At 42.2% G+C, this 13,171-nt stretch overlaps 1 protein-coding gene across 1 annotated transcript in view; it reads left to right on the top strand.

Moving 5' to 3' along the window:
• Window positions 1–13,171, top strand: part of slc24a1 (solute carrier family 24 member 1) — a 42,743-nt gene that overhangs the window by 20,492 nt on the left and 9,080 nt on the right. The window contains exons 4-5 of the mRNA XM_048615769.1: window positions 5,128–5,214; window positions 12,797–12,921. Coding sequence (XP_048471726.1) covers window positions 5,128–5,214; window positions 12,797–12,921 — 212 coding nt within the window. The remainder of the gene's footprint in view (window positions 1–5,127; window positions 5,215–12,796; window positions 12,922–13,171) is intronic.

Genomic DNA, 13,171 nt, shown 5'->3' with positions numbered 1-13,171 from the left:
TTTGCATGAAGCAAAGGAGAAATAATGAGATAAAATTGGGTTCTTTCACTGGAATGTCAAAGGTTAGGGTGATCTAATTGAAGATGTTAGGATTTTGAAGCAGTTTGTTGAGACAATTAAACATTTCCTACTGGTGGGTAAGTCTTGAGCAGATGACCTCAAAATCAGAGTCAGAGCATTTAGGAGACAAATTAGGAAACACTTCTTACTATAGTGATAGTGGAAAGTGTAGAATATCCTTCATATGGTTGGGATGGACAAATAGGGTTTGTTTCTGTGCTGTACATCTCTATGACTCTCACGTCTTGACAGAACAATGAATAACATTCTTTAATCTCCATTGACCCAGACAGCTGGGTTGTGATGCAAAGTAACACCAACAGTGTGGTTTCAGCTCCTGTACCAGCTGAGGTCACCTTACAAGGGCAGAAACTGACATGTTGTAACAGCCAAAAAAAAATAAAGAACTGCAGATGCTGGAAATCTGAAACAAAAACAGAAATTGCTCGAGAAACTCAGCAGGTGTGGCAGCATCTGTGGAGAGATGTGTTCAGTTCTGATGAAGGTTCACTGGACTCTCCTTCTCAACCTCTCCCCTCACCTACAGTGCAGTGACCCTCAGGTTAAATCACCACCAGTCATCTCTCTCTAGTGAGAGAGCAGCCCTATCGTCTGCTAGAATTATAGTTACTAAACTTTTTACATGAAAGATCCCAGCCACGATGGCCATGTTTTGAGATTTTTTTTGTTTAATCACTGCTCTACATATTAATCTGGATCTCCGGGAAATAAAGTAGGAGAAGGAGAACAAGTCCCAGGCTGGCACTCTTGCTTATTCCTTTCCTACTCGTTCCCCTGACCATACTTTTACCAGATGCTCACTCCTTGGCTCAATGGATAAAACTCTCACCTCTGAGCCAAATGTTCCTGGATTCATTGACTACAAACAGGTAGAAACTCTATCTCAGATGTGACACTAGTTCTAGGCCATGAATGTATCTGTAGAAGCTCAACATCATTGAACACTTTCAGTGGGTTATTGGTTTGTTCACTGACCATGAGAAACCCATGTGCCTCTTTTTGGGAAGTCCAAGCCAGGATTTGTTACCAACTGGCAGACACTCTAGTGGAGGTGGGCACCTTGTCTGCAGGACTGCATTGTCTGACAGAGTGGGTCACATGTTGCTTCCTTCATCCGAATGTCTCTGTGCTCAGCAGGAGGGGCTCAGTGGCACTGACCACAAACAATCTCATACAGCCAGCCTGTTCTTCTTAAAGGCAAGCTGTCCTTTTTAAAGGGAAGGTGCATTAAAGAATCTTGCTGCAATTTAAATTATGGCATAGTGAACACCAAGGCACTGAGAGGGTTCCAGGATGAGCTGTGCTAAACTGGGGGCATTTGTGGGAGAAGCTGCAAGGGGAGAAATGCTATGGTTTTGCAGAAGGGTCAGGTCGCACTCTGGTTTGGAGGTGGGGCAGGGCTGGCAGCAGGTGGCAGAAAGATCTGGATGTAAGGACCTGGAAGCAGTGCCATGAGGATCCTGAAGAGATCACATGAGTGAAGCATCTTCACATGACTCTCCCCAATCCAGTTCTCAACAGCCCCTCATTCTGCTCAATGCACCGTCCCTCCATCAGACACCCAGCATTAGTCACTGGCATTTCTGTACTCTCACCCTACCGCACAGGTCACTCCATCACACTCTCACTCTCAGTCTCAGACCCACTGTCACTGCCTCCACATTATTGCCTCTGCTCAGTGCATCACAGAAACAATCAGTGGCTCTCCAGGCCCCGCTTCTGCAGGACACAGTGGCTTATCAGTGCCCAGGTCACTGAGATCATTGAGTGTAATGTGATGTCCCTGACACTCTCAGCTCCTAGCTCCCAGCTCACCTCGATCCTGCCGTCTGAGATGTGACTGATCTCTTGGTTCCCACCCAATCATCTCCAAAGTTTCTGCTTTCAAACAGCTGTGATCTGATGTGGCAAAGCAGCTGCAGGAGAGTGAGACAACAGCATTGAACAGGAGGCCTCCATTTACTGGGTCACAGATTTGCTGCTCCAAGCTCAGATACTGCCAGCACTCTGGGCCTTGCTGTCTGTGTGCAGCTGGGTAGAGCGGCACGAGCTTGCGCAGGGTAAAGGCTTGTTCATGGCAGGTGCTCAGTAAGGGTGAGGTGACAGACAGGTTGTGCTGTCAAAGCTTCGAGGAGACCACTCACAGCCATTTGCACTGAGATGCTGGGAGCATTATCCGGTCTCCTGTCACAGTCTAGGGCCAGGCACAAGCCTGTGATGGCAAGGGGCAGCACACTGAGCCTGCCTTCCCTGATGCCTCTCACTCTGCACTGTCAGGCTCCAGCCCAGAGATATTGACACTGCCAGCCTAACACTAACATTAACATTGACCCTAATCCTACCTCTAATCCTAACACTAACAATGATCCTGGTCCTAACTCTAACCATAACCCTAACCCTAACTATAACTTGAACCCAAACCCCAATCCTAATCCTAACTTGAACTTGAACCCTAACTATAATCCTAACCCTAACCCTAATCCTAATCCTAATCCTAACCCTAACTTGAACCTGAACCCTAACTATAATCCTAACCCTAACCCTAATCCTAACTCTAACTCCAACCATTATCCTAAATCTAACTTGAACCATAATCCTAAACCTATCGTTCCAGTCCCAGAGGAGCTGCCGCTACTCACCCTAATCCTAACTCTAACATAATCCCGATTCTAACCTTAACCCTAATGCTAATCCATTGCACACTGACCCTAACCCTAACCTAACCCTGACTCTAACCCTAACCATATCGCACCCTAAACCTAACCTTAACCATAACTCTAACCCTGATCTAACCCTGACTCTAAAACTAACCCCGACAATGACCCCAACCATATTTTTAGATGGCTTGGAGGGAACTGCCAATCGATAACTCTGCTCTCCCTAGGATGTGAGAAAAGTCAGAAAAACAGCACAAAGGTTTTCCAGAAATACTCCAGCCTATTTACAGACAAGTCACAGAATTACTCCCATGCAGAGGGAGGACATTTGGGCCTGTGATAGAAAACGTTGTCAAAACTGACCTTGTCAGTGATTGGGTGCCAATGGGGGTTGGCTAGGGAACATCGCCCAGCATCAGGCCTTATCTTTCTGGGACGAAACAAAATTATTGTGAGGATCAGCACGACTGAAATCTGAGATCACAACATCACAGAAGCCGGTTAGACCATGTGATGTCAGGATGGTGCGGTCTCACAGTCGGCACACATCAGAAGTGTTACATTTAGCACCGTGTCACACCATAACAGAGAGCAGCGTCCTTGGAAAGGGGTGTCACACAAACATGTGTGTGAGAGAGATTGTGTGTGTTCATGCACATAAAATTGTGTGTATACGTGTGAGAGAGTGTGTGTGCACACAAGTATTTGTGTGCATGCGAGAGTGCGTGTGCGCGAGTGTGTGTGTGCAAGCGAGTGTGTGCACGCGCAAGAGTGTGTGCGTGTGCGAGAGTGTGTGCATGTGCACGTGTGCACGTGTGCAATTGTGTGTGTGACGAGTGTGTGCGCGTGCAAATGTGTGTGCACACACAAGAGTCTGTGTGTGCACGCGAGAGCGTGTGTGCGCAAGAGTATGTGTGTGCACACAAGAGTAAGTGTATGTGCACGAGAGAGTACATGGGTTTGCGCGCGAAAATGCATGAGTGAGAGTGATAGAGTGCATGTGTGTGTCTTTGAGCATTTGTGTGAGTGTTTATGTGCCAGAGAGAGAGAGAGAAAGTATGTGTGTGTGTGTGTGTGTGTGTATGCATGCACATATGTGTGCACATGAGTGCACTGTATGTGAATCTTTATGCATGGTCCCACATGTATCTGTCTGTACACTTTCTGTAGCCACATGTGTTTTGTGAATGAGGACTTCTGTGTGCTGTGTCCCTTTATGATACTCTGCCTGTTCAGTGTTTAAGGACAGGCTGTGATTTGTTGATTCACATTGGACTAAATGTCAGTGAATAAGGACAGAACCTCTCATTGAGCATGGGACCTTTTTCAGGTGCTCAGTGTGGGACAGATTCCTGCTGAGGTTGCCTGGAGGTGGCCAAAAGTAAATTAACTTGGTTTTGCTGAGAAATTCCTCCCTAAGTATTCCCTGATACAGACAGACGCTGTCTCTGTGTACACTGTGGATAAAAGACCCTCTTGAATGTCTCTCTGCCCTGCTTTCGAAATGGTGACTGTGATTGGTCCAGCACAGCTGGTTTAACATGGGAATGCAGTGAAAATTCTCCAAAGTGCCTGTGGGATTTGGGAAGCAGTTTGGATCCATTTCTCTGACCCTTACATGGAATCATTAAGAATCAGGGATTATTGCTGGGATACTGCAGGTTCAGCTCTGGTTAAGCTGTTGGTTTAAGTAAGTGCAGATTAGATCATTGTTCCTTGGTTCACTTGTTCAAGGAAGATTAAATTTATCTGCAGATGTCACTTTAAGAGGTTTATAGGGCAGGGATGCAGGGATGGAATAAGACCAAATTCTTTCACCTTCATTGATCCAGTTAAAGGGATACATTACAACCCTGTCTCCTCTCCAGTGCGTTTAACCAGCACATTGGACTTATCTGACTCGCCCAATACTCTCCCCTGAACAATGTTCATGCTGCTGGCTGAATCGTTGAATGATTCAACACGAAATGAAGCCATTCAGCCCATCAAGAAAGTTTTCCTTTCATCTTTAGTTCAGATGCCCTGGCAAAAAATAAAAGGCATGCTGGTAGGGTTGTTTTAACTTATGTTCAAACGGTGGTATTCTGGTGACAGGCCTGAGGAATACAAGGTGGAAAGAGCCAACAACATCAGCAATAGTCCCTTGGCCTTTATTTGTCTTGTAGTGGAGTTCTCAATTTACCTGAAAAACCCTTCAAAACACTCTCCACAGTTGCTCACACAGTATCCTCTGAGCAATATTCACATTTGTCATAATCCCCCTCTCTGTGTTTTTGCCCAGCAATTTTGTAAAAGTTAGGCATCCTTCCTGTGGTTCAGAGTGGTTGGCCATTGACACTCAAAATGATTCCAGAACCTTCTCCATCTGTAACATTTCTTTTGTTTGCAGTGAAATTTAAGCAGAAGGCTGAAATAATGAACAGTTTGGCAAAGGGCAAGGGAAGTTCAAAAGATCAACAAGGAAACAATATGAAAGGTGAGACACTGAGAATGAGAGATTTAAAGGTTGTGTGACTGGGGAACCAGAAACATGTGAATAATGACACCGCAACCTGAACCCATCTGGAAACATTGTCCCTTTTATCTTAAGTGTGTAGTGAACTTCATTCCTGAAACACAAATATGAATTGACACTTTGTCATATCATCTCAAGTGAATCCCCCCAAGGAACTGGTCAGTTTGATGTTTGCTTGTTTTGTTTATACTGTGGTTATAAACTCTCCCCACTCACCAGTTGAATCATTAACAATGACAATGACTCTGTAACCAATGGTCAGTTGCTTTTGCCAAAACATCAGAATTACAGAATTGTTACAGTGCAGAAGGAGGCCGTTCAGTCCATCGTACCAGCACCAGATCTTTGAGCATTTTGAATTAGTGCCAATTTCCTGCCTCTTCCTAGAACCTGTTGAATGCCTTAAATGAACCATCTCATTCCCAGGCAGTGCATTCCCTAACCCAAACTACTCACTGGGTTAGTGGTTTTTCTTACATCACATTTGCTTCCTTTGCAGAACAATTTGCCCTCAGAGAGCCTCCAGCTGTGTGTTTGTAAAGACTGAGAAAGGAGAACCACGTGGTCTCGATGTTATCACTAACTTTGATGCTTTATGCTGCCAGTTTGTTGCCCAAAAGCAGTGGGTGCAGTTTCTGTCAGTGTTTTCCCAACAAAGATTAAAGGATTGACTAGATTTCTAGAGCAGAAAGTATTTTCTGTGCTGAAGTGATGTACAGCAAGGGAATATTGAAATTAGAGTGGAACATTTCAGAATGAAAATGGGATGCACATTTCACACAATGGGTAGTGGAAATGTGAAATTCTCTCCCTCAAATGGAAATACTGTGGGGTCAGTGAAACTTCCAAACCTGAGAGGAACAGGTTCTTGGGTAAAGGTACCAAGACAACATGAAGCCAAATATAGGTAAAGGAGTTAAGGTTCAGATGATCCACTTATTTGGGGAACACGTTTGAGGAGCTCTGACTTGTGCCTTCTCAAAGTGTATATTTCAGGACAGACTTTCTGAGGTCATCAGACCTTCCTTCTGCTAAAATAAAAATTAAAACCTTCAGATGCTGCAAATCTGGAATAAAAACAGAAAGTGCTGGAGAAACTCAGCAGGTCTGGCAGCATCTGTGGAGAAAGAAAAAGAGTTAGTGTTTCGAGTCTGGTATGACTCATCTTTGGAACTGAATTGGGCTGGAAATGTGTTAGTTTTTATGTGGTTTTAAAGGTGGGTGGGTAGGGGTGACAAGTGGAACAAGAAAGGTCATTAAAAGGTTAGAGGACAAGGAAGATTGGACACGAGAATGTCATAGAACAAAAGGCAAAGAGTGTGGCAATGTTTACACAGAAGGAACAGAGCATTGGTTCAGAGTAAGTGTTAACAGCAAAATAAAGATCAGCTCTTACTAAGAGCAAAACACGTAGCAGGAAAACATCTTTGATTGCATTGGAAATTGCAGGAATATATCCAGCTCCTTGGAATGTTTGCACTTGCACAGAGAGCTCTTTATGTTTAAATTATATTTTCATGGTGTGTGGTGCATGGTAACTGAAGTAGAATTTATTTAGCATTCCTAACATTTTATTATTCTTTACTATACCTGCACTGGCCTACAGTAGTTCCTTCATTTATTCAATGGCTGAGCATTGAAGCTATAATCTCGGGTACTGGGAGACCCATTCGGTTTAAACACAATCCTCTCTCCAATACAACTTTAATCACTACAGTCCAGCAATGACAAGTGTGCTGTGTGAAATGAAATTCTCAGCTACAATCCAACAATTTGCTAAACGCTTGATCAAAGCCCAAGACTGAATGCATTCAGGCACAGACTGATGCAGGTGGAACACAAACATGTGATGAAAAGGGAAATACCAGCATAGATATTTCAGAATCACATGATTACAGAAGGAGGCCATTCATCCCCTCATGTCTGCATCAGTTTGTTAAACAAGCATCATTACTTAGTTCCAATCTCCTGCTTTTTCCCCATGCCCTTGCACACTATTTCTATCCAAATAACCATCCAATACCCTCTTGAATGTCTCAATTGAACCTGCCTCCATTACATCTCCAGGCAGTGCATTCCATTCCCTAACTACTCGCTGTGTGAAAAGATTTTTTTCCCTAACATCACCCTTGCTTCATGCTCACACCATTTTAACCCTATCCCCCACTTGTTTTTGTTCTTTTAATAAGTGGGAAAATCTTTTCCTTATCTATTCTATCCAGCCCATTCATTATTTTGCAAACCTCGATCAAATCTCCTCGCAGCCTTCTCTCCAAGGAGAACAGTCCCAACTTTGTCAAAAAAGCAAAATACTGCAGATGCTATAAATCTGAAATAAACACAGAGAAAGCTGGAGCAACTCAGCACTTCTGGCAGCATATGGAGAGATAAACACAGTTCATGATCCAAGTCCAATGTGTGTCTTCTTTGGAACTTCAGAAGTTTCTGAGTTTCTCCAGCATTGTGTATCCTCATCACTGAACTTCCTCATCCCTGTAACCATCCTACACTCTCTCCAATGTGTTCACATCTTTCCTATCTTTCTGGCACCCAGAATTGTACTCAAAACCCCACCTGAGGTCTAATATATATCTTGAACGAGTTCAACATCACCTCCTTGCTCTTGTACTCTATGCCCCCATTAATAAAGCTGAGGACACTATGTGCTTTATTAACTGCTCTCTCCATCTGTCCTGCTGCCTCAATGGTCAGTGCACAGTTACACCCAGCTCCCTCTGCTCCTGCACCCCCTATAGAATTATAACCCATATTTTTTTGAATGGATAATTTTATTGTCATGTGTATTTTACAGTGAGAAAAACAATAAAATACACTGAAAAGGTTTTCCACTGTCACTATGATCTGGCGCCAATTTGAATAGTTTAAGAATTAGGAAAAAAATAGAAACATATAGCTTAAAGAGGGTCCATCAACCCTGAACAAGCTCATTATAAATGATGCCTGCACCACCGTCCCTCCTCCACTGCCTCGCTGCTGTCTACACCAGACCCAGAGTCACATCTCATGCTGCTGGGCCGACCTCAAAGTTGCCGTGATGCCCTTCCACCACCTGCTTTTCCCCTAGCTCCGAATCCAACCAGCGATGGTGTCATGATCCTCAGGCCCCATTTCTCACTTCAGGGCCTACCTCGCTGATGTTGCTTCCGCCGACTCCAATACTAGGTCCTGTGATCGCCCTGGAAAGTAAGTAGGGGCTCAGCCATCTGCTGCCATGAGTCTGTGCTGGAATCCCTCACCACTGCCGATGCTGTCTGAGCTCAGGTCCAAGAGGTAAGTAAGGAAAACAAGAGGAAAAATAAACAAGAGAAAGTAAGAAAAGTGGCCAGAGCGGGCAGGCCCCAGCTCAGGAGCCCTACTTCCCTACCACCTTAATAATATTTTATATGGTCTTTCAATGTTCTTCTGACCAAAGTGCATCACCTCTCATCTCTCTGCATTAAGCCCCACCTGCCTTCTATCCACTCACTCCCACCAACTTGTCAGTGTCCATTTGGAGTTTTATTTGGAGTCCATTTGTCCTCCTCACAGTTTACAATTCTCCCAACTTTAGTGTCATCTCCAAACTTTGAAATTGTCTCTTGTACACGAAGATCCTCAGATCACTAATATATATCAGGAAAAGTAAGGATTAGCACAGATTTGAGGCAGAATACAGTGTATTATGTTAAAGACCATTTGAGAGTTTGTGAATGTTTGAGCTGTGGAGTTTCAAGCTCAGATATTCCTGAGTAAATACAGCATGAGGCCAGTGTGGGGTATAACTTCCTGTGCTGTGTCCCAATGATTCAGCAAAGCTTCAGCCCAGAGGGTGTTGCACTGTGCCACAAGAGTGGCAACTTTATTCTTCTGGAGATGGCGAATCATTGTGCACACTGCAGGCCATTCAGCCCCTTGAAGCTGTTCCCCAATCCAGTTATAGCATGGCTAACCTGAATCTGAACTCCATCCACCGTCCTTTGCTGAATACTCTGGCCCAATAAAAATTGATCAATCTCAGGATTAAAATTATTAATTGGGTAGAATCATTTTTTTTTGAGGGAGAGTATTTACACTCCACCCATCCTTGGCCTGAATGTTCACTCCTAAAGTCCTGGTAAGTTATTGTGTTTTCAATTTTGGACATTAACTGAGGATTTACTTGTTTCCTAACATAAAGGAGAAGACTGAAGTTATGCTAGTTAGTGAACTGCAGGTATTTGATCTGTAATGTGTCTTTCTGTAAATAAAAACTTATAAGTTTCTAATAACTATGTTTCAGAGCGATCCTGTAGCCCAGGCTTGTCCAACAGCAAGGGTCCTGTCTGACAGTTCCCAGACTGAAACCTGGCTTGAGAGATCATATTTTGATATGTTTTGATTTTAACTAAGTGGACTCTCATCAAAACATAAATACACAATGTTGTAGGGTTTGTTTGAACAATAAAACAGACAGTTATTACAAAAGCAAATGGACTACAATGATTCAAGAGGACAGCTCACCATCACCTTCTCAAGGGCAACTAGGGATGGAAAATGAAATCTGACAAACCTTCCATCCCAGGAATCAGTCTGGTGAACCTCCACTGCACTCCCTCTATGGCAAATATATCTTTTCTTGGGTAAGGAGACCGATTCTGTACACCATACTCCAGGTGTTGTCCCACCAGTATATTGCCCCCAATTCCATATTGCTTTGATGTTGCACAATAACCTTTTTATGTGGGACTTTATCAAAAGCTTTCCAAAAATCCTAATACACTACATCCACAGATTCTCCCTTATCTATTCTATTTGCATCCCCCAAAAACTGCAGGAGGTTTGTCAAACACGATTTACCTTCATAAGTTCATGTTGGTTATATGTTGTTTATCACGTTGCCATCTCCTTGTTCTTCATTATCAATTTTCCCTTTTCAGATTTTAAGGTGCCTACATTTGTCTTTGATTATGTTTTTCTTCTAACATGCTTATGGAAACTATTAGCTTGTGTTGCCTGTCCCTAGTTGCCCACCTGAGAAGGTGGTGGTGAGCTGCGTTCTTGAACCGCTGCAGTCCATGTGCTGTAGGAGACCCACTCTGCTGTTAGGGAGGGAATTCCTTGAATTGAACAACATTAATTTTTATCCCTGTGTGTTATGATCACTTCTAAAGGACCTCTCAAAACAAGATCATTAATTAACAAGATCATTAATTATTAATCAATCCCTTACCATTGCACAAACCAAATCTAGGAGAGCCTGGTCCCGAGTTTGTTCCTCAATGTACACACTCAAACTTCGCCCCCACCGCTCAAGGGGTGAATGGCCTTCCCCATCCCAAAGTCCTATGTTTATATGTGTACACAGACTCTGAAATCTGTTTGGACTTCCACTGTTTCTAGCTTTTCACTGTTTAAATAAAACTTGCTGCTGTCCTTTCCTTGGCCTAAAGTGGAAGAACTTATAAATTGCATCGACTTTCATTTCATCAACTTACTGAAATATCAACGTCTCTTTGTTATTTTTATGTCCCATCAACACTAATCACTCTGCCATCAATTTTTGTGTCTTCAGTAACATTGAATATGGGCCCCTCTATTGTGTTATCTGTGTTATTGTGTTAATTAATAACGTGAATAGTTGAGGCCCCATTGTAGATTCTTATTGGTAACTATCAGTCACTTCCTTCCAATTCATGAACATGCCCATTGTTCCCACTCTGTTTTCACTGTCTACCTAATCTCTTGAGTGGGAGGTTAATCATTTTCCTTAAATTACACATGTTTTAAATTTAGTTAACTATACTTTAAATGGAAGATTTTTAAATGCTTTCTGGAAATCCACACAAATTATGTCAAAAACCTCATCCACTACTTTAGTTCACTTGTAAAGGAATTCAATTAAATTCATGAGACATGACCTACCCTTTGCAAATCCATGTTGGCGCTCTCTAATTAACTCAAATTTCTCTTTGTGCACAGTTAATATATCTGCAGTTAGACATTTCAATAACATTAATCTTAGGCGAACAAGCCTAGAATTTCCTAAACACATTCTTGCTCACTTTACTTAAATACTAGAGCTGCAAATGAAATTTTCTAATTCAAACAGACACTTATTTTAACTGAGGGTAGATTATGGTAAAACATCAATATTTTCTTGATCTAGTTCCTTTAAATCCTGATGACAGAAACAACCAGATATTTGGGATTTGTCACACTTCACAGTTTTATTTATTTCTAACAATTTTTTTCTTACATTAACTTTGGTGAGTTCAAGTCCCTGATTAAAATGAGTTTGCCTGCAATTCTCTTCCTCTACTGTGAAGTCTTGCACAAAATAACTATTCAACAAGTCTGGCCATTTCCTGATTTTCATTTGATATAATTATTACTCTTGAGTTTTTAAAGGGGGTTCACATTACCCTTGACCTTGTCTTTACTAATATAAAAGTAGCAACATTGTTGTTAATTATGATTTTCCCTCAAAGATTTATTTTGACTTCCCCTTTGGTAAATCTTACTTTTTTGTATTCCATTACTCTGGAGTCCATTTACTGCGATACCAGATTGAGATTCTTCAGATTATATGGAATCTCTCAAAACTGGTAGAATGAAGATATAATGGAATCCAAGCCCTAATGTCAAAAGGCCATTGTGCTTATATACTGTGCAATTCAATCCTTCAGGAAGAACATCACTGTAAATCCACCTGTGATACACACTGGGATTTGGGATTGTGTGACGATTTGACGAAATATATAGAAAAGATTAAATGCCCCTTCCCAGCTCTGATCTCTGGACTATCTCAATCACCTATAAACATTCCTGGAGGAACTTTACAGAATTCATTTCCCTAATTTGAGCTGTGTTTCTAATTCTGGATTTCTGTCTCTAATGGGAGACTGCATGATGCCGAAGGGATAAAGAATCTTGACCTAAAAAAGGAAGTAACTCAATTTCTCAGGATAGGCCATTGGTTGATCAGCTGCCTGTCCAATATTTGTATATGTAGGTGTGTCTGCTTATACAACTGGCTGTCATCTTGGAAAGCAGATTATTTTACCAACTATACAAATTGAAAATATAAAATGCTCTTCAACATTGGATTAAAAGACTATAAGAGGAAGTTTGTGTTATGTATTCTGGCTACATGCTTTGAAATGTAGAAGTGCTCAACTGTTTTCTAAGTAGCCAGTGACAGTAGTGCAGTCAGATCTGCAAACCTCAGTAAATGAGTCATATCACGCCTCCCAAAGATTGTTGGTGATATTTCAGCAGGAATACTGGTCACCCTCGTTTACTATTGGGTTAAAATGAACAGGTAATTGTCAATATATGTGAATTATGAAGTCTATTATTTAGGCTGTGAATATAAACAGATAAATAGGAGCAGGAATGGCCATTGAGCCACAACCAAAGTCTGTTATTGAAATAAAGAAAACAGCAGAACAATTAAATTCTGAAGATTCTGGTCATTTCTGTGTCACAGGTGGAGAGACAGATGAAAAACAGAGAGAGGAAATACAACAGGAGAAAAAAGAAGAGAAGGAAGAGGAGCAAAGAGAAGAAAGAGAGGAAACAGATTTTCCCAACATGGTGAATGTTGAAGTGACTCCCCCAACTGACCCATCAAGTCCATCATCACCAACAGAAGGTGCCGAGGATGAAGAAAATCTCATTAAAGACCAGGTGAGTGGGCCCAAAGAATCCACTCCGTCTACTCTGATCAATACTAGGGAGGAAGAAATGTTAATGGATCAAGAGAATTTTGCTCCAAGGCCTGCATTGAGAGGGATGTATCTTTGCAGTGATGGGGTGCCATGTGCGGTTTGCAACAAAGACAGTATCACAATGCAGTGGCTGTGTCAGCACGATGCCAGGCCTGACTGATATCAGGTTCTGAGACTTTGTTGGAAGGTTTGCGCTATAAGGAGAAGCT

This window comes from Rhincodon typus, chromosome 33 (assembly GCF_021869965.1).
Source record: "Rhincodon typus isolate 14 chromosome 33, sRhiTyp1.1, whole genome shotgun sequence".
In the NCBI taxonomy this organism is placed as follows: Eukaryota; Metazoa; Chordata; class Chondrichthyes; order Orectolobiformes; family Rhincodontidae; genus Rhincodon; species Rhincodon typus.
This window is presented reverse-complemented; position numbering and strand designations above follow the sequence as displayed.